Below are 19,196 nucleotides of genomic sequence, written 5' to 3'. Positions count from 1 at the left end.
ACTAAATGCTATCTCTCTTTTAGTTTTCCCATTCCGAGACTTGATTCTGAATGTATAGTGAAATAAAGAGTTGGTGATGTGTGAAGACTGCATGATTACATCAACAGTCATCCTGATCATTCATTCATTCATTCATTCATGCAGCAGCTAGGCTCTGAATGCCTACCAGGAATATACCAAGAATGTGATGATAAGTAAGACCTAACTCTTGTCCTCATGGAGACTGCAATTCACTGGAAAGATTCCTAGAATTTTAAGATTCATATTTCCTCCAGAACATCATATGGCCTACTCTGGACTCTCCTAGGTAAATAATGTCTCGAAAATTAAATGACCACTTCTCTTCATGTTGACTGGGAAAAACCTCAGGGACTAGCCAGGGTTCTGGAAGTTTCCATACATAATGTCAGGAAGAGGTCTAGTGCAGCAGGAGAGAGACAATTTTGTGGGTGAGAGTGCCGCTTGGGAGGGCAGCTCCCACGGGTGTTCTGTCTTGTATTCTATATCTGAAAATGTCTTCAAGGGAACATTGGAGTAGTTCTTCGCACTAACTACAGAAAGCACACGCTCAGAAGAAACAGTGTTGTCTGTGTGTAGGGGGTGGTTTATTTGGTTTTTATTGTTTGTTTACGGTACAGGGATCGACACTGACTATTTTCAGGCTTTGGGGAGGTGGCAGACCAAACACAATAATTTTTTCCAAACTCCTCTTCTTTGCAGAACACAGAAAATCTCACAGAAGCGAGCCCCTTGACCTGGGAAAAGCATGCCAAGCTAGGGAAACAGCACTCCCTTTTGAAGTAGGAGTGACAAAGGTGAAGAATGGCCCTTTTCATAAGCATTTGGGCATTTTAATCTAATTAACATAATTCACTTCTTACTGGAACATGACAGGCGTCAGGGCTGACTGAATCCAACGTGAGCTAATAAACCAGAAGAAAAGAACAAAATATCTCACCTTGGGCCATGGACCTTTGAACCAAGAGTAATTTTCAGAGTTCTGTGACATAAAGGACTCCTAACCAACAAAAAGTAGAATACAGGGCAAAATCAGGGCTGCTCCAGGGGCCTTCTCAAGATACCCTCATGACCTGAGGGTTTCTGGGGAAAATACTTCTTGAATTTCCCTGGGGCTTTCTATTGACGCAAACAAAATACACTGACATTAGGAGACAGAAAAAATGAGCCAGTAGTGGGTGGAAATTCTGGTTTGCTCTGAGACTTTCAGAAATACGGAATCCATTTCTTCATTCAACACACATTTGTTGAGCACCAGCTGTGTACCAGGCATAACTCAGCATACTCAGCATATAATGGTGCACAAAACAAAGATGGTCCTTGCCTTCAAGGGTTTACAGTCTAGCGAGGGGGCAGATGGCAAGAAGCGAAGACATAAATAATTACAAATAGCGCTCAACGTTTTGAAGGAAACAAGGCAAGAAGAAAAAGCTTTGTGGCTACCTGGTCATTTGAATGTATTATGCTACGTGTGTAGATTTGGCTTAAATATTTCTAAAATCTTCAATGCTAGGGAATGAAGTTTTCCTGATGCGATTTGCAGACACACGGAAGCAAGAAGAAATGCTTTTCTCTCTTGCTGTTCACGTTTGATTTCCTGAAAGACCATCCTCCAGCCTGACTCCCCAGCATTCCCCCTTTCTCACTTCAGCATGGTTGACTTGCGCCCATTTACTCACGAGCTGACTCTTTTCTCCCTGACCAAGATGTGACGAGTATGGGATGGGAAACCCCCCACATGCTGCCTGTGTTCCTCACTAGAAGGAGCCACACAAATAGAAGATCTGACCAAGAACACTGATGCAATTTATATTTTTCTAGGCAACTGGACGTGACACTGTTGGTTTCCTGAAACCATGCTTTGGAAATTGGTTGCCATTTCTTCAAAATACAGGGAAGTTGAGGTAAAAGGAATCCACAGAGAAATGAATAAATAAGGTTGACTTAAGGATTAGAGGGCAATTATATTAGTGAAGGTCATTTCTCCAAGGCTACCACATGGGATTATCATATATATTTTTAAAAATCAGAAAGCCTTGAGGAACTACAAAATAACTTGTTTTTAGCAACTTTCTATTGGGCCTCTGTGTTTTATTTGAAGCTTTTCCACTTTGGTAAAAAGACAGAACTGTGTGGCCAAAACTGGATGGTTAAGTCTCAATCTCTGGTTAGCCCCAATTCCCGCACAGAATTTCTGGAACTAGTTACTGGACAGAGGATGGGCAAGATCAATAGGGCTCTTCATCTCAGTCCTGTCTCTTAGTTTCTTCAGCACTTCCTGGAAAAGCAATGAAAAACATGCCAGAGGAGAACACATCATCTTAACATTGGTTCCATCTCCTTTGTCAGTTGGTGGCACTTAAATATAGGAGTTCAAAAATAAATTTCTGTGTAAAATGCATAACCACTGATGAACATCTGCAAAAGCTAGGAAAGGTGCATAGGTGTGTCTGCAGAAGCACAAAGTGCTTTCTGTAGAAGGGTTTTCTGTTTTCTGGTTTTGGTGTTTTATGTTTGACTTTTAAAGAAAAGGTAAATGGGATTTTTCTCTATTTTTTCTTTCTTCCTCCTCCCATTCTCTATCCATCCATCCTTTGGTGTAGAGCACCTGTGCTTGAAGGGAGTCTGAGAGGCCTCCAATCTCGTGCTTCCTCCCCTACCCTGCTCTGATCTGAAGCCACTGGTGGACAGTGGTTAAAAGAATTTTCTATCTCAACCCAAACATCTTTCCTCATTTATCAAATGTTAGTGGAGGATGGTGGAGAGTGGTTTGAATTAGTTGCTCTCCAAAGCCTTTTTGAGCTCTACCATTGTAAGATTCTGTGCTTTGATAGCACTTAATTAGCTAATGGACTTAGCAACAAGTGTCTTGCTTTAACTCCCTTCCTACTTCTTGCACCAGTTTATTTGTGAAACCACTTTTTTACAGGAGAATCCTCTTTTCCAGTCTGCACTTCTTACACTCACGCATGCCTTCTACTCCCTCTGTAGAACCAACTGATGCCCCAGTACCCTGAATTCTCAGGTACTTCTCTAACACACCATCTTTCATCTGCTTTTACCATGGAGTTGGTACCTCACCAAAGTCAGTTGTACGTTTGTTGCTGAATCTGTTTATGCCAGTTGTACATATATATCTGTATATGCTCTAGTTGTAATTATCCTTAGGTAATTCAATTAAATGTTATGTAAATCAACGAACATGGGTGTGAAAAAATTATTTTTCTATGAAAAAGATTTGGGAATAACTTGATAAAGAGGAACCACAAAGAAGCAAAAACAAAAATCTACTATAGACTTTGGAGTAGCTGAGACAATTATAATAACAAAATGGGGGGAATATCTAGAGTAATCAGTTTGTTTCATAAACTGGTCTTTAAGTACCAGAGTTGAAATGGTTGGGCAATACATCATAGATCAGGGTTCTGTAAGAAAGACAACGTAGGATTTCAGTTAGCAAACAGATTCCAGGAAAAGCCTTGGCCAAATCTCAAAACACAGGTGAATAAATGTTTATTTAAATGTTTTAGTTTATGATATATGTGCACAATTTTAATTGTTAAAGGTTTTAATTGATTTATCTATTAATCATCTAACTCTTAGTCCCAAATATACAAAATTTCTAATTAGAATTCCCAATAGTTAGGGGCGCCTGGGTGGCGCAGTCGGTTGAGCGTCCGACTTCAGCCAGGTCACGATCTCGCGGTCTGTGAGTTCGAGCCCCGCATCAGGCTCTGGGCTGATGGCTCGGAGCCTGGAGCCTGTTTCCGATTCTGTGCCTCCCTCTCTCTCTGCCCCTCCCCTGTTCATGCTCTGTCTCTCTCTGTCCCAAAAATAAAAAAAAAAAAAAAAAAAAAAAAAAAAAAAAGAATTCCCAATAGTTAGGAAGTCGAGTGGTATGGTAATGGTATGTGCAGGCAACAAAAAACGGACGAAATGAAGATGGAATTCTGGTTCGTCTGTTCCATTCTAACATGTATGCATGAAATCTCCACTCTGTGATAGGCAGTAGAACAAAAAACAATCTTTAGGATATTTGGTTTGCATCTACATTAGGATGTTTTATTATTATTATTAAGTTTCTACCAGCTACAAGAATGAGTCTTAGAATGAAAAAGTAACTGTCCTACGTCACGCTAACTAGTGGAAGCACAATTCAAACCCAGAGCATGTTCCATAGAATACTGGGGTTTTTTGTCAAACCTTTTAACATTTATCAAATGTTCTCATTTATGCTATAGTCTAAAATTGAGACCTAACACACTAATATTTCATTTAGACTCAAGGGCATAGAGTTAGGAGAACACAAAACATCAACGAAGCCTTTCCGAAGTCCAGATGAACTGATGCTGACTTTTTTTTTTTTTTTGTACAGAGACTAGCTCTTACTCATCCAAAGCTACCGAGATAGAAATTTCTCAGATGGTGATTTGACTAGAGCACTTTACTGGTGTATGCTTCGTCCTAAAGGACGAAAGAAGAATATACTTCCTCCAGCAAATTTATTTTTGCATTATGCAGTACAGCCAATTCCATACTACTGGGCTTGCTCCCTGGTATACAGAACCATGAGTGACCTAGTGGGTTTCCATTTATGGAAAATTCATTAAAAGGAGCCCACGCACAGCTTGAAATAACTACTTGGTTTGGGAGTTCCTTTTGTGATCTCTTGTCATGATCTTTGCCACAGAGAAATATTTGAGGACTATGCAGAGTTAGCTAAACCTCTGGTAGTTTGGAAAGCATGCCATTTTACAGTCCAACTTAGCCAAGAAGGGACACAGTCGTTCAGTTTCCGAAAGATCTCTCGTAGTATAAACTATAAAGCTTATTTTTAAAAAAACTATTTTCCCATGAAGTTTAGTGTATTGGATTTTCTATAGTTTTATAGTGTAGTAGTCCATTCCCTTTTTCCTCTATTCCTTAAATAATTCATTTATATATTCATTCAGCAAACACAAAACAATTACTATGCTCTGGAAATACTGCTAAATGAAGTTGAATAAGTTAATGTTCCTGTTTCATGGGAACATTCAACTAAAAGCCCAGCCTGATGTAAAATACTCATAAATCAGTGAAAAACAATTAGAAACAGAAGAGAGGAGATAAGGGATCAAGAAAAGACTCAGCAGAGCAACAGGTCAGAAATTATGAGGGGCTTAAGTTAGACACTGGTGATAGAGGAGAGGAAAGGATAGATATGATATGTTGGCTGACTGCATAGGGGGATGTCCTAGAGAAACCAATTGACGAACAAGCCCATGAATTTTAACTATTAGGTACGTAGTACTGTCGTTAATTGCTGACAGCAATAGGAGGAGACAGTTATGGAGAAAGAAAATGAATTTGGTTTGGAACATCTTCCATCTATGAGACTCAAGTAATGTCTACTAGATAAGTGGATATATGTATTGGGAACTTAGGACAGAAAGGCAGCTAAAGACATAGGTTTCAATGTTAAGAGCACACAAATGGCTCTAGAAGCAGAGAGATCAGATGGCATTACCCAGGGATATTACATATAAGCATAAAAGAACAAAAAGTTAACCCTTGAACTTATAAACATATGCAAGATGAGATGAAAACAGAAGATGAAAAAGATAGGGATATCACAGTGTTTCAAAAAGAATGCCAAATGGATAATTAATAAGTTCTAAAAAGTATACAGCTTGGCCATTAGATCAATGTTAATTACGAAGAGCACTTTCAGCTGGGGATTTGCATTTAGAATATAAATACTGGGGTTCCAAGCTCAGTTCGACCACCAGGTTTAGTAACCTTGAGCCACTATCTTACATCTAAGACGAGGATACTCCTTATTTTAACTATCCCTGTACAACTGTTGTATTTCAAATGAATAAAAGGAGGGACACAAATACACTTGGTAAATATGCTTCCAGACACGTAGGAGGCATTATTACATATACTAATTACATAGGAGGGAGGAAATGGGAGACATGTTGAACCAGACTTCTTTCTGAAGACATGTTGAAGTTTTTTGTTCAGTAGGAAGTAACACACCTATGATGTGCCATAAGTTGATTCTCTACCTTATTCTTGTCTCTAGAAAAAGTGTCTCTGATTTTTTAAAAAATTTTTTTAATGTTTTATTTTTGAGAGAGAGAGAGAGACAGAGCGTGAGCGGGGGAGGGGCAGAGAGAGAGGGAGACACAGAATCTGAAGCAGGCTCCAGGCTCTGAGCTGTCAGCACAGAGCCCGACGCGGGGCTCGAACTCACGAGCCGTGAGATCATGACTTGAGCCAAAGCTGGACGCTCAACCGACTGAGCCATCCAGGCGCCCCTGACTTTTTTTAAAATTAGTTTCAGTATCTGCCCATCTGATATCATTTTCTTGTTCCATATCAAATATTTCAAGGCAGTTTCATGGGTTTGCTTAGAGGGCCCAGATAGAAAAGTATTTGTCTCCATACTCCTCACAAGCTTAACATGGTATCTTACACATATCGGGTATTCAATATATCTAATTTAATTTTATGCAATTCAATAGATACATTGAATGCTTACTATGTGTAATTAGGATTACTGGTGATGATATATGCATGCAGACAAATATCCAATATATAAAGAGTAAATTTGCAAGAGCAAATTTGCAATTTTCTCATCTGTAAAATAATACTGACGACAGAATTTGCCTAAAGGAAAACTTTTTTTTTTTTATTTTTTAATTTTAGAAAGTAAGAGAGAGCGTGCAATCAGGGGAAAGGGGCAGAGGGAGAGAGAGAGACTCTTAAGCAGGCTCCACGCTCAGCACGGAGCCTGACCTGGGGCTCGAGCCCACAATCCTTGGATCACCACCTGATCTACAATCAAGAGTTGGATGCTCAACCGACTGAGCCACCTAGGCACCCTTGAAGGAAAAAAATGTTTAAAGCACCTTTCATCTTATATGGCGTTTTGTAGGTACTGTTCTATTTGCATTTAGTTTCCATTTTAAAGGCGAATATAGAAAAAAAGTAGGTAGTTCATCAGAGACGTTTATCTGCTGCTGCCAGGTCCACACCTAAGGGTCTCTCTCCCACTGCATAATAATTTTCACAATAGCCAGTTGTTTGGTTGAGAATTAGGTCTCTAAGAAGTAAGCGCGAATGAATTAAATCTGTTCATCTCTACAGAACTCATTTGCTGCCAACAGCTAACGCCAGGCGATCGGGAAAGGAAACACAGCAATTATGATTTATTAGATGAATCGCTGAGCCAATTTCTACACTATTTTGCTTCCCTTGGGGCTGAAGAACTGTCTCAAGTAAACTTTAACTTTAAATGTGATTTTGCGTTCCCTTCAGATCTTTCCTTTAGCTGTTTGAAGCATTTAAAGTTAATTAGCAGTACCTTGTTTATGTTTCGAATCAACTAGAATTGTCAGGACAGATTTGCTGAGGAGGCTTTTGGTGCTTCAGAGGAGTTTTACAGACAATTGAGTTTGATGGATTAAAAAATAAAAAGGAGAAAAAATCTCTGAGAAAAAAAGTAATACAGGTACACTTAAAACTTTCCAAGAAAGCTATGTAGAGATCTCACATATTTTGGCCCCCAGGATCTTAACATTTCTTCTCTTGGGCTTCTGTTAATCACCAGATTTGAGATTGAACATTAATTCTGAAAACTTCAGCTCAACAGCAGGGCTGGCTGCAGTTTTCTCTATAATTATGTCCATTCAGGCCCACTTGATAAGCATTACTTCAGAGGATTCCAGCGATGGTTCCTGGCATTGGGGCTCAGAATTGGCAATACATTTGGTACGCTGATATTTTTGAACATCAATTTTTAAATTCCATTTTATTTTTACAGTGCTTTTCTTTGACGATAATATATCACTCCCATCATTTTATTAGTCTCTTTTGGTTGTTAATGATATGGATTGGGGTCCAATCACCATATGGTTAAAGGTAGCTGGTGAGAAAAAGAAATGAAAAGCCACGGTGGTTATCGAATGGAACAGAAACCACAAATCAAAATGGAACCAAATAGGATGTGAGTTAAACCTGGAGGCATTTACTGTGTGCCTACAACATGTGAAATTCTAGAAGTCGGGGACATGGAAATGATAACAGCACAGTACGTTATATTATTACATACTGGGCTCTTTGTTTCCATGCTATTATCACCCACCCCCTCCACCAGCATTGAGGAGTCAGGATTACCCCCATTTCATAGATGAAGACACAGAGTGTCAGAGAAGTTTAGTGACTTGTCAAAAGTCACAGAGCCAACACACGTTTGAGCTGGGATCCAAGCCAATCCTCTCTGAATCTCAGCCTTTAACAAATGATTCTTCCCTCTAGGAACTTGCAGTCTGATGAAAGAGACAGGCATTTAAATAATCAACTACAACACAATATAAAGTTGGATAAGATCTATCTTTTATCTATCCATCTTATCTATCTGTCCGCCTTGTTTATCTGTCCATTCAGACATCTATCTATCCTGTTGAATAATTTCTTCTCCCTCTCTTATCGTGAAATGCAGTAACTCACGCAGCCTCTCTGCAGGATGGTTCTGTGACATTCAGCAGTACTTTATGCTAAGTAGTAGCTTCTTGGTAATGCACCCTCTTGACTTTGCTCTCCTTCCTTTTCTGCCTTAGTCTTCTTTTATGCATTCCTCTTTCCCTAAGATTGCACTTTCTAGTAAGGTACTAAAACATAAGTGTTTGCCTCATGTTGTGTTTCCTAAAGCATCTGGACTTAGAACTCATGTCCAATAAGGAGATCAGGACATTTAATTTCAAAAGAAAACAAGCATGGTGACCCCCAGGAGCTGAGGGAGGAGCTGAAAAAGGATGAAAAATGAATACATCAGAATCACTTTGTCCAAAGATTTGACCCTCCTGAGCCCCATCTGGGGCTTTCTTAACCTCAGCAGAGAGGAGATCTCTGGGTTTGAAGGCACCCATAGAAACTTGGCTCTGACTTAATGGATATGTTCTCCCCCACTGGACTCAGCTACTAGATATAAATTCCTATAGGGCAAAAAAACTCAGCTAGGTAACTTTAAGGAAATTTATTTAAACTCTCTGAACCTCAGTTTCTTCATCTGTAAAGTAGACACTAATCTCCACATTATTGCATTTTTATGAAAATTAAGTGAAATATTATGCGTGACTTCCATATACTAACACGTTCTAAGAATCATTAGTGTCTTTGTAGTTTATGATTTCCTTCTTTTACTCAGCTGAAATGGGTGGAAGTTACCCTGATGAAAGATGACTGGGAACTTCTATGAAGGAAGGATCAGTTGGAAGTGATAAAGAGGAAAAAACATGATCCCTGCTCACTTCGTCTTGCATAATAGGGTGTCTCATTTAGAGTCTATTGTTAAGTATCTGTGCACCTTTCCCTTTTGCAGCCTGGCTAAGCTTTTGTGTAATTTTAGTTGACTAAATTTTGAACGCGCAGCATCAGAAGAAAGAAAAGGTCCTTCCTCATAAACACTTCTAATATCTTTGACGAAGAAGGAATTTAAGCATTTAAATCATAAGTTTAAGCATTTGTGTGATTTTACGTGCTCCATAAAGTTCCTGCCTGTCAGTGATCAGACAGACCTGGGGTTTGGCTAATGTGTCAGTTAGGACTGGCTGGGTTTTATGCTGTGCTAATAAACAACTTCAAATTTTCAGTGGCTTAAAAATAACAAAGGTTTGGGGTGCCTGAGTGGCTGAGTTGGTGGAGTGCCCGACTTCGACTCAGGTCATGATCTTGAGGTTCACAAGTTCGAGCCCCAGAGTGGGCTCTGTGCTGACAGCTCAGAGCCTGTAGCCTGCTCCCCATTCTGTGTCTCCTTTTCTCTCTGCCCCTCTCCTGCTTGCTCTCAAAAATAAATAAAAACATTTAAATTTTTTTTTTAAAATAACAAAGGTTGATTTCTCATTCATGCTATATTCCTAGTGAGTCCACTGAAGCCGACTGACATTGTCCTTTGTCCAGGACCTAGGATGATAAAGCAACTAATGTCTAGAACATGGCTGGTTGGCTGTGGAGGAGAGAAAGAGAAGAAAAAAAAGCCGAGGGAAGGGGTCATATGTCCACAGTTAAGTATTCTAATTTGGAAGTGGCATACCCTTTTAATTCACAAGTCATTGGCCAGAACTATTCGTGTCCTCTCCCAACCCCCAACCCTCACCAGGAGGCTGGAAAGCACAGTCTTAACAAGTTTCCGGAAGGGAGGACTGAGAACAATTTACAAATAGCACTAACAACTACATCATTGCTCAATAAACATCACTCATACTTTCTCGTGGACCTTTATTTTAGCACAATCTAGGTAATTTTCTCTTCTTTTTACTGAATATTAAAAGAAGGGACAGAAAACAGAAATTGTGGGAGCAGGATTTCTGTCTATCAGCCTGGTGTAGTTCTCAAGGGTAGTATTTAGCCCATTATCATGCTTATTCTGCCCGCAGGTTTGACATTTATTTCAAAAAGCCATGTGCAGTTGACAAGTACTTCCTTGTGAAGACAATTGCAAAGAAAATTCTTCCCAGTGAGTCTAAGGAGATTGCTAGCAACCAAAATTATACCTCTTTAGTAAGTCCTCTGGGATCTCATGGACTTCAACAGAATTTCTTATGTGTGAAACCAGCTGGGTGGAAGAAACAGACAACGGCAACAAAATAGATTAAAAAAAAAAAAAAGCCCATGCCTTAAAGGTAATTTTTTTATAGATAAATAAGTCCTTTTGACTTTTGCGTGTTTGGAGTGTCGAGTAGTATATCATCAATTTGTTACTATTATTTTTTAATGACAAAAGCTTAAAACTAAAGCAGTCTTCCCACATATCACCTGGTCCAATACCCCTATTTTATTTTATTTATTTATGTATATTACTATGATTTTTTTTATCCAAGTGTAATTAACACGCAGGGTTGTATTAGTTTCGGGCATACAATATAATGATGCAACAATTTTTAGAGATGGGTAAAGCCAAGACTCACAGTGCTGGAATCACCAACCGGACCTCAGACTAAGGCACAACTGAGAAATTAGAGCCTTTGCCTCCTGTCTGCCACTGCAGCGATCTTACTGTCACTATGTCCAAATGAGTTCCTAAATTACATTTTTGTTGTTGTTGGTGGTGGTGGTGCTGTTACTGCAAATTGATGGTGGGGGGGGGGGGAACTTTTTTAAAGAATAGGTTCCTGATATCCGTATCTTCAAAGAATAAAAAAAAAAAAAATCACTTTTTTGAACAAGAAAGCAACATTACATGGGGAAGGGAATTGAAGTTTCTGAATCAAAGACCACAGAAGAAAATTGAATTGACTAAAGGCAGTCAGAAAGTTTAGATGAATTACTGTCTTGTTTTAAATCTAAATTCATCCTGACACCCATTTCCCTATTTTATAGTTGATTATTTAAGAAACTCTTACAGAAAATGCTTCCAAGGTACAGACTAAATTGAAGTAAAAATCCTAAGGCTATTCTTTTTATTTTTATACAAGATGCTTCAAGGAAACTAAACAATGTCTTCACAGTACTAAAACATAATTTTAGAGAGGCAAATTTTTTAAAAAATCAAAATAAGAAAGTAATAAATCAAGGCCATTAGGAGCACATTACTTTTTTAGGAACGAGATTTCATTTCCTCCTGCATCCTCTACCTATAATGGTCTGGCTGATTCAGGTGCTTCTCAGAAATTGGGGTGAAAACAATCTACCCAGGCAGGGAAGTCATGTCACCTTGTAGTTGGGAGAAACCATTTTAGTGTGTCTGAAGACTGTTCTGGCCTTCGGAAGGTTAATTTAGAGAAGCCAGGTAAATGTGAGAGGGAGTGGGTACCACACAGCTTCGTACCTAATGTGTTGTCACACTATTCTTATCCCTTACAACCATTTAAAAGAATTCTTTTTTTAGACTTTCTATGCTAGTCACCCCAAAATATTCTGTGGTAGTGAGTTCCAAAAACTAATTACATGTCACATAAAAATACCGTCCTTGTATCTATTTCAAGTTGGCCATACCTCAGTCTTTCTTCTTGCACAGATAGTTTACAGATGTTGCTAGGATTTCCGATTCACTAGTTCCTGCTATTGTGGGTTGCTCAGTTTTATTTTGATTTTTGTTTTCTTTTCTAAACATGGCTGCTATTATTGTTCATATTTGCATTTTGTTTACTGGACTATCAGTATCAGAAACGCATGCTGAGGCTGCTTCCCCCACTCCTCTCTCGCCATGTGAAATCACCCTTCCCACATCTACAGCTTTAGACACCCACTGTATGCCCATGACCAGATTTTTTTTACCTTCGGCCCAGGCTTCTCCTGTGCTCTGACATTTTGAATCCAAATGTCTACTTGACATCTGCATTGGCACATTTTACAAACATGTAAAACTGATCAACCAAAAAACAAATACTTGATGTCCAAACCAACCATATGGGTAGGTCAGAAAGTGGGTTCGACTGAGTTTAGGTAGCACCTCCAGGGGTCACTACATGGATCTAGTTCATTTCCGTTGCTTACTTAAGGATGGGTCTTCGGGGCGCCTGGGTGGCTCAGCTGGTTAAGCGTCCACCTTTGGCTCAGGTCATGATCTTGCAGTTTGTGAGTTCCAGCCTCACATCAGGCTCTCTGCTGTCATCACAGAACCGGCTTCATTTGGGATCCTCTGTCTCCCTCTGTCTCTGCCCCTCCCTCTCTTTCTGCCCTCCCCCTGCTCTCTCTCTTTCTCTCTCAAAAATAAACATTAAAAATAAAAAAGAAGAATGGGTCTTCACTAAGGTATTTTCATAGTAGAAATGTGCAAAAGAATATCTAAAATATTGGCCAAGTGGATAGGATGTCATGTTTATATTTTGAAAGAGATCAAAGCCAACATTAGAATGTTAAATCTCTGGCAGTAAGCTAAATTCTGTTGGGACACTCATGGAAACTGTCGGTAGATTATATAACACCCCACCAAATCTCACTATAGTTCCTTTGATTCCACAAACACACGTTTAGTATCATACACTGTGGAGACCTGGGGAGGGTACAGTTATGAAGAAAATGGAAATCTGCGTTTGCAAAGAGCTTATACTTTGTTTCCCAGAAAGTGGTGATGTTACTCCCTTTCAGTTCTGGAAAATTCTAGGGGATTTCTTTGTCACAATCACTATAGACTGCTAAATGTCCTGGACAATCAAGAATAATCCCATGTCTCACACACTTTAAAATGTCCTATTGACAACTGATATAAGTGATCTAAGGGCACCTGGGTGGCTCAATAGGTTAAGTGTCCCACTCGGTTCAGCTCAGATCATGATCTTACAGTTCATGAGTTCAAGCCCCACGTAGGGCTCCGTGTTGATGGTGCGGAGTGTGCTTGGGATTCTCTCTCTCCCTCTCTTTCTGCCCTTCCTCCACTTGCACTCACTCACTCTCTCTGCTTTTCTCTCTCTCAAAATAAATAAGTAAACTTAAAAAAAATTTTTTTAAGTGATCTAAACAAAAAACCTATTTATCATTATCCTGACCTAGATTCCGATTACATTTTATATATACACAAAGTGGTGTTTGCATGATTTTTACACATACTAAATTTTATAGGATTTAACAACATAAAATTGGTTTGAAGGTTGTACTTTGCTTTGTTTAAAATTTTAGCAAGGTTTGGTCACCATTTCAGAAAAGCACAGCACCAAAGCCAATATTGATCATGGTTTCAAACCCCAGTGTATCACATGGGCTTCAGCCTTTGCTCCTAGTGGCCTGTTCATGGCATCACATCAAGATGCTAACATATCACCGCTTCATTATCTCTTACAGTGAAGCTTATTTTATTATTAGCTACTTTCCTTTTATTTCTCCTTTATAGTTATGCCAGTATATTGACTTTAAAAATTATGGATGTAGGTAAAATATATGTACTCTAAATTTCATTTCAGGAGAGCAAGAGAGTTGTTACAAAGGATTTATTTTCAAAGTGCATGGAAGAAGTGATAGCATTGAGAATTACTGCCCTACAGGGCAAAACATACAAATACACTGATAATGTGGGCATTTTTGCTCCTTCATAGCTCCATCATAGGCAGCCAGGCATCATTAGTCAAGGCCGTGAGTAACACGAACATAAATTTTTATACAATTACTCTTTCTCTGCAATCTATTTCCCAGTCCAGTTTTTTCAGCTGCAAAGGAGAAACTCAGGCTAAAGCAAATGCTATTGGTTAATGAGATGCTGAAGGAAATAATGCTTTTCACAAGAAGCTTTCAGAATAGGGAACATGCAGGCAGGGGGCCTAAGGGTTGCAAAACCCAGCAGGCAAGTTAGTGGATATGAGAGCAAGAATAGTTGGGTGTGTGTTTAGTGCCCCTTTGATAGACACGGCCATAGCTCTCCTTCTAGAACTAAGTGGATAAAACATCTGGCACAGAATGCTTTATTCCCCAACCAGTTGAATCTGACAACTGTGGTTTAAGCCTTAGAAGTAAAATTAAAGATTCACTTTAATAAATTAGGGAATTGTGTTGAAGGTTGCTAGGTGACAAAGGTCAGGAAGGTTGCTAGGGACAGGGATCAGAACTGTTTTGGACTGAATATATGTCAGATTCTCCTAGAAACTTCAGAGTGATCATTTTCTTAAAATAAGTAGATAAGCCAACAAATAAAGGCTAGACAAATACACACCCTCAATCACCGGGCGAGGGGAAGGAAACCAAAATAAACAACAACAAAACAAACCGGAAAAGGCATTATCCTAAAGTACAGGCCAACCAGGCGGTAGTCCCGAGAAGCCATCATCTGCTTTCCCCCAAACCCATCATCCGCACACTCCACCCCAAGTCTTATCACCATGACATTAATTAGGAGCTTAGCTTTGAGAAGGCCAGGGGATGGTTGGGCACTACACAATGGGAAGCTTCAGCCACCAGTTAAAATCTAGGCCTAGGCCAGGATGTTCCCAGGGTCTCAGACGGCCCTTGAGCAACCATGAACGGAACGGCCTGCTGATATGCTTACCTCACTTTGCAGTGCAGGCCCTTGCTTGACACATTGGTGAGCATCCCGGAGAGCCTATGAGGGAACTTTGGCATTGGCCTTCATGGCCACACCCCCACATTGCTTGCCTACCAGTATATCCTCTGCTATCCCCAAAAGAATCTAGAATTCCAGTTTGCTACACGATTTTCCTTTCTCTCACTTCTTCGGTTCAGGACACGTGGATTTTATCTGCAACAATGAAAACATTCCACTCCTTCTTCAAGCCTTCTCTCTCCACTGAGCATCCTCAGCATTTCTTTTCCATGATTCACTTGGGTCTAGATTTAGCTACAGTTGTCTGTGAGCAAAATGCTAGAAGCTAGAAGCTTCATGCTAACATGAAGCAGGAAATGTATGTGGTATCTTGCATGTGTACATATCATTGGCTCTATTTTACTGAGGAGAAAACTAAAACTCAGGAAAGATGTAACTTGCCCACAGTCATTGATCAAGTAGTGGTGCTACGGGATTTGAAGTTTGGTCCAACTGATAACTCATGTGTACTGCGGCTTCCTTTAGAAGAACCTGGAGAGCAGAATCTTTTATACTCCCAGGTCACCGAGCACTTCCCCTTTCGGTACTCTCATTAGACACAGAATTAATAGTCCAGTGTCTGCCTTCTCCATTAGACTGGGAGGTTCACGGGGACAGGAATGGTGTCCATCTTCCTTTCCATTCTGTCCCTGGTGCCGAGGGGCACGCCTGCTACAAAGGACAAATTCCTATAACGCTTCTACTTCTTACAGCTGCTCCTCGGTGCCTGCAAAAGGGCATCTGGACCCCTTGTGTGTAAGTTCCAAGTGTTCGTTTCCGATCATTTAGCAAATAAAGTCAATCTCAGAAACTACAGAAAGGGAAACAAGAATGTTTCCCATTGAAAGTATGTACTATGTTCCAACAACATATGAAGTCTTCTCTTTTGATAATTCTGCATCATCTACAATTAGTATTAGCTAGGCACACATCTATCTCCCTAGATAGACTACATATCAAAACTTTCACCTACGTACTGTTTAGGAACACTTATTAGGTACATACATTATCATCTAGTGGAAATTCTGAAATTTAAAAGCCATTGGTAATATGTTTGTTATTAATTAAATCTCTGACAGAATACAAAGGGCAAGGAAGAATAAAATGTCCCCATATTAAGAGCAGAATTATGTAAACTAGCCAAACACTAGAATGATTACATTAATTGTGGTACATCCATACAATGGAATACCATCCAATGAAAATAAATTATTATACATCCAACAGTCAAAATGATCTCATAATGGAACTTAAGTAAAAGTGACCAGAAACAGAAAAGTAATAAAGTCCATTTATATAAAGTCCAAATTTGATGTTAGAAGTCAGAATATTGATTACTCTGGCATTAGACATAGTAGTGATAGGGAGGGAGCCCAGGGAACTTCTGGGTTGCTGGTAATGCCATATTTCTTGATCTGGGTGCTAGATCACAAGTGTTCACTTTGAGAAACTTTATTAGGCACTTATGAGTTGTGCAATTCCCTATGTGTGTTATGTTTTAATGAAGTCTATTTTTTCAAAAGTTCTCCATGGTACCAATATTGGTGGATCAGTTTTTATATTGCATCTTACACATGTAGTGGTAGATAAGATACTTCTTGGTGCACTCCTGTCTCACCTACATTTTCTTTAGTGACTTTGCTGTTTATCTACTTATTTATGCTTGTGTATCCTGGGAACTAATTGGAAGACTTCCTAGCCTACTGCTCACTATTCATGGGTTAGATGTTGAAATTCAAGCATTTACTCGAACACGCTCAAAACACACATGTGACTTAAATATGGGTTTTCCTATGCCTTTGTGAATGTCCAATTCATATCTTAATGTATTCTACACCTTAGTGACATAAAGGAAATGGTCAATAGTGTAGAATGATCTACATACAAATCTTATTAACTTGATTGGTCAAAAATCTAAATTAAAAAAAAAAAAAGCCAAGTGAAGTCACAAAGACTCTTTCTAAACACTACATTAAAAATAACTTGTTTGGGCGCCTGGGTGGCTCAGTCGGTTGAGGGACCGACTTCAGCTCAGGTCATGATCTCATGGTTTGTGAGTTCAAGCCCTGCGTCAGGCTCTGTGCTGACAGCTTGGAGCCTGGAGCCTGCTTCTGATTCTGTGTCTCCCTCTCTCTCTGCCCCTCCCCCGCTCATGCTCTGTCTCTCTCTGTCTCAGAAATAAATAAACATTAAAAAAAAATTAAAAAAAATAACTTGTCGCTGTATTTAGTGCTGACCTTCAATTATTTAAATTTTAGAACATAATTAACATTAGCCCACCACATTATATTGAACTGAGAACTGAAGTGAACCATTTTAAAAATAAAATTTTATTAGAATGTTAAATCGCATAGTTATGAAATGTGTGTGTGTATGTGTGCATACATATGTATGTATGATCTTTCCTCTGGTGCCACTTATGCAAAATTTCCCATAACATTTGCTTAAGTAGGGAATGAGCCTGATCATGTACCCTATTGTGTTCACTGCATCCAAATATTATTTTAGTTATAATAGTTTTAAAAGGACTGCCATCTCCTTACTCTGCTACTAAGGGGCTACTTTAATACTAACGATAATGATAATAATATCCAATAACTAAGCAAAGATGGTATGAACGCCTTGAGGGCGTCAAATAAGCTGCAATGAAGAAAGTAAATACAATGACACAGATCATTCAAAAGAAAGAGGTCTAGAACTCTTCTCTCCTTTCCATAAACCCAGCAGGAACTTTCCAGGGCAAAGGGACACCCTAGGAGCCATGCGATGAGCTCTCCAGAAAGGTCCCCCTTTCCAACCTGAGCCCAGACTTTTCCTGGGACCGGGAGGCGTTGAGCTGGGGGGCCCGTCGGGCCGCGGGGAGGTCGGAGAGCAGCGGGCGGGCGGGCTCCCAGGCGCCCGCGTCCCGGGCGGGAACTTACCACGAGGGCGCAGCACAGCAGCCGGTTCATTGCGGTCCCCGGGAAACCTCAGGCTCTGGGCGGCGGCGGCGGCGGCGGCTGGGCGAGCGCTCCTGTGCGTCTCTGCAGCCCGTGCACTCATCACGTTATATATAGCGTCCGGGCGACAGGAAGTACCGGCTTGGCTTTGATCATCCATTCTCTATCTGGACCCAACTCTGCACCTTTCTTTTTTAGGAACTTGGGCGGGAGCCGTGGGGTGTGCGCAGAGCTCCGGGGTTAACGCTTTCAGAGCCAGGGCGGAGAACCGCCGGGAGGGGTGGGGGCTGGGGGTGGGGCGGGGATGTCTGGCCCTCCCAGGAGGAAAAAAAAAAAAGAAGAAGAAGCCACCAGGCTGCGAAACAAGGAGGCCGCTGTCTCCGCGCGGCCCTGAGGTTTCCTGGCCGCTTCCCGCCAGCTGGCGGCCTCCTGGCAGCAGCCACCGGCCGCGGGAGGGCCGGGCGCACGCCGGGGGCCGCGGTACCCTTCTCGTCCGCCCTGCACGGCCGCCCCAGCCGAGATCGGGGCGCAGCCAGGCGTGCGTCCCCCACACTTGATCCCCTCCCGTCCGGGCCCTTTCTCTGCGGGTTCTGAAAGCTCCGGTAACAAGGCCTCTGCTCTACGCACCGCACTCTCAGGGCCCTGTTGGGAGCGGTCCTGAATCTCCAAGGTTGCACAGACCATGCGGAAGGACCGTCTCTAACTTCTGTCTGGTTCTAGAGCTGGGGCCTTCCTCCCATGCACTTCTTGCTGTCTGGGGTAGTTCGGGCCAGAGAGAATCAGCAGAGGAAAAACTTCCCGCCTAAGACAGGAAAAAGCTTGGCAGGCTGTGGGATACCTTGGCCACTGTTTTCCTCATCTACACCGTCATCATCAAAGGGCTCTTGCTGCCTTAGTATCCTAAGTACTTGGAATTCTCCAAGGTCGTTCCACTACCCCCAAGCTGTTGAAAGAAGTTCGGTGCTTGCGTAAAGGGCTCTTGTCTTCCTCACTGACTCCCACAAGCTGCTAGTCTGAAAGTTAGTCCGGTCCTGAGGGGTCCTGCAGTTCACGGATTCCCAGGTTTTCACCAGGTGCTGAAAACATCACTTCAGAGCCGGCTTCCCCATCAGGACCAAGTGTTCCCTGATAGCTTTCGTGAAATGGGCAAATTCTACTCTGCCAGAGTTCCAGGATGGAAGGGGATGACTCACAAAAGGAGCCCCCTAGGGGTAAATACTGCCCAC

General features: G+C 40.9%; 1 protein-coding gene across 1 annotated transcript in view; it reads right to left on the bottom strand.

Annotated features, from left to right (window-relative positions):
* The window catches only part of TNFRSF11B (TNF receptor superfamily member 11b), a 29,097-nt gene extending 10,981 nt beyond the window's left edge, over nucleotides 1–18,116 (bottom strand). The window contains exon 1 of the mRNA XM_049632977.1: nucleotides 17,953–18,116. Coding sequence (XP_049488934.1) covers nucleotides 17,953–17,982 — 30 coding nt within the window. The 5' untranslated portion in view covers nucleotides 17,983–18,116. The remainder of the gene's footprint in view (nucleotides 1–17,952) is intronic.
* Nucleotides 18,117–19,196: the final 1,080 nt, after the last annotated feature.

This window comes from Panthera uncia, chromosome F2, assembly GCF_023721935.1.
Source record: "Panthera uncia isolate 11264 chromosome F2, Puncia_PCG_1.0, whole genome shotgun sequence".
Taxonomy (NCBI): Eukaryota; Metazoa; Chordata; class Mammalia; order Carnivora; family Felidae; genus Panthera; species Panthera uncia.
The sequence above is the reverse complement of the archived record's forward strand: the minus strand, read 5'-3'. Positions and strand labels throughout refer to the sequence as shown.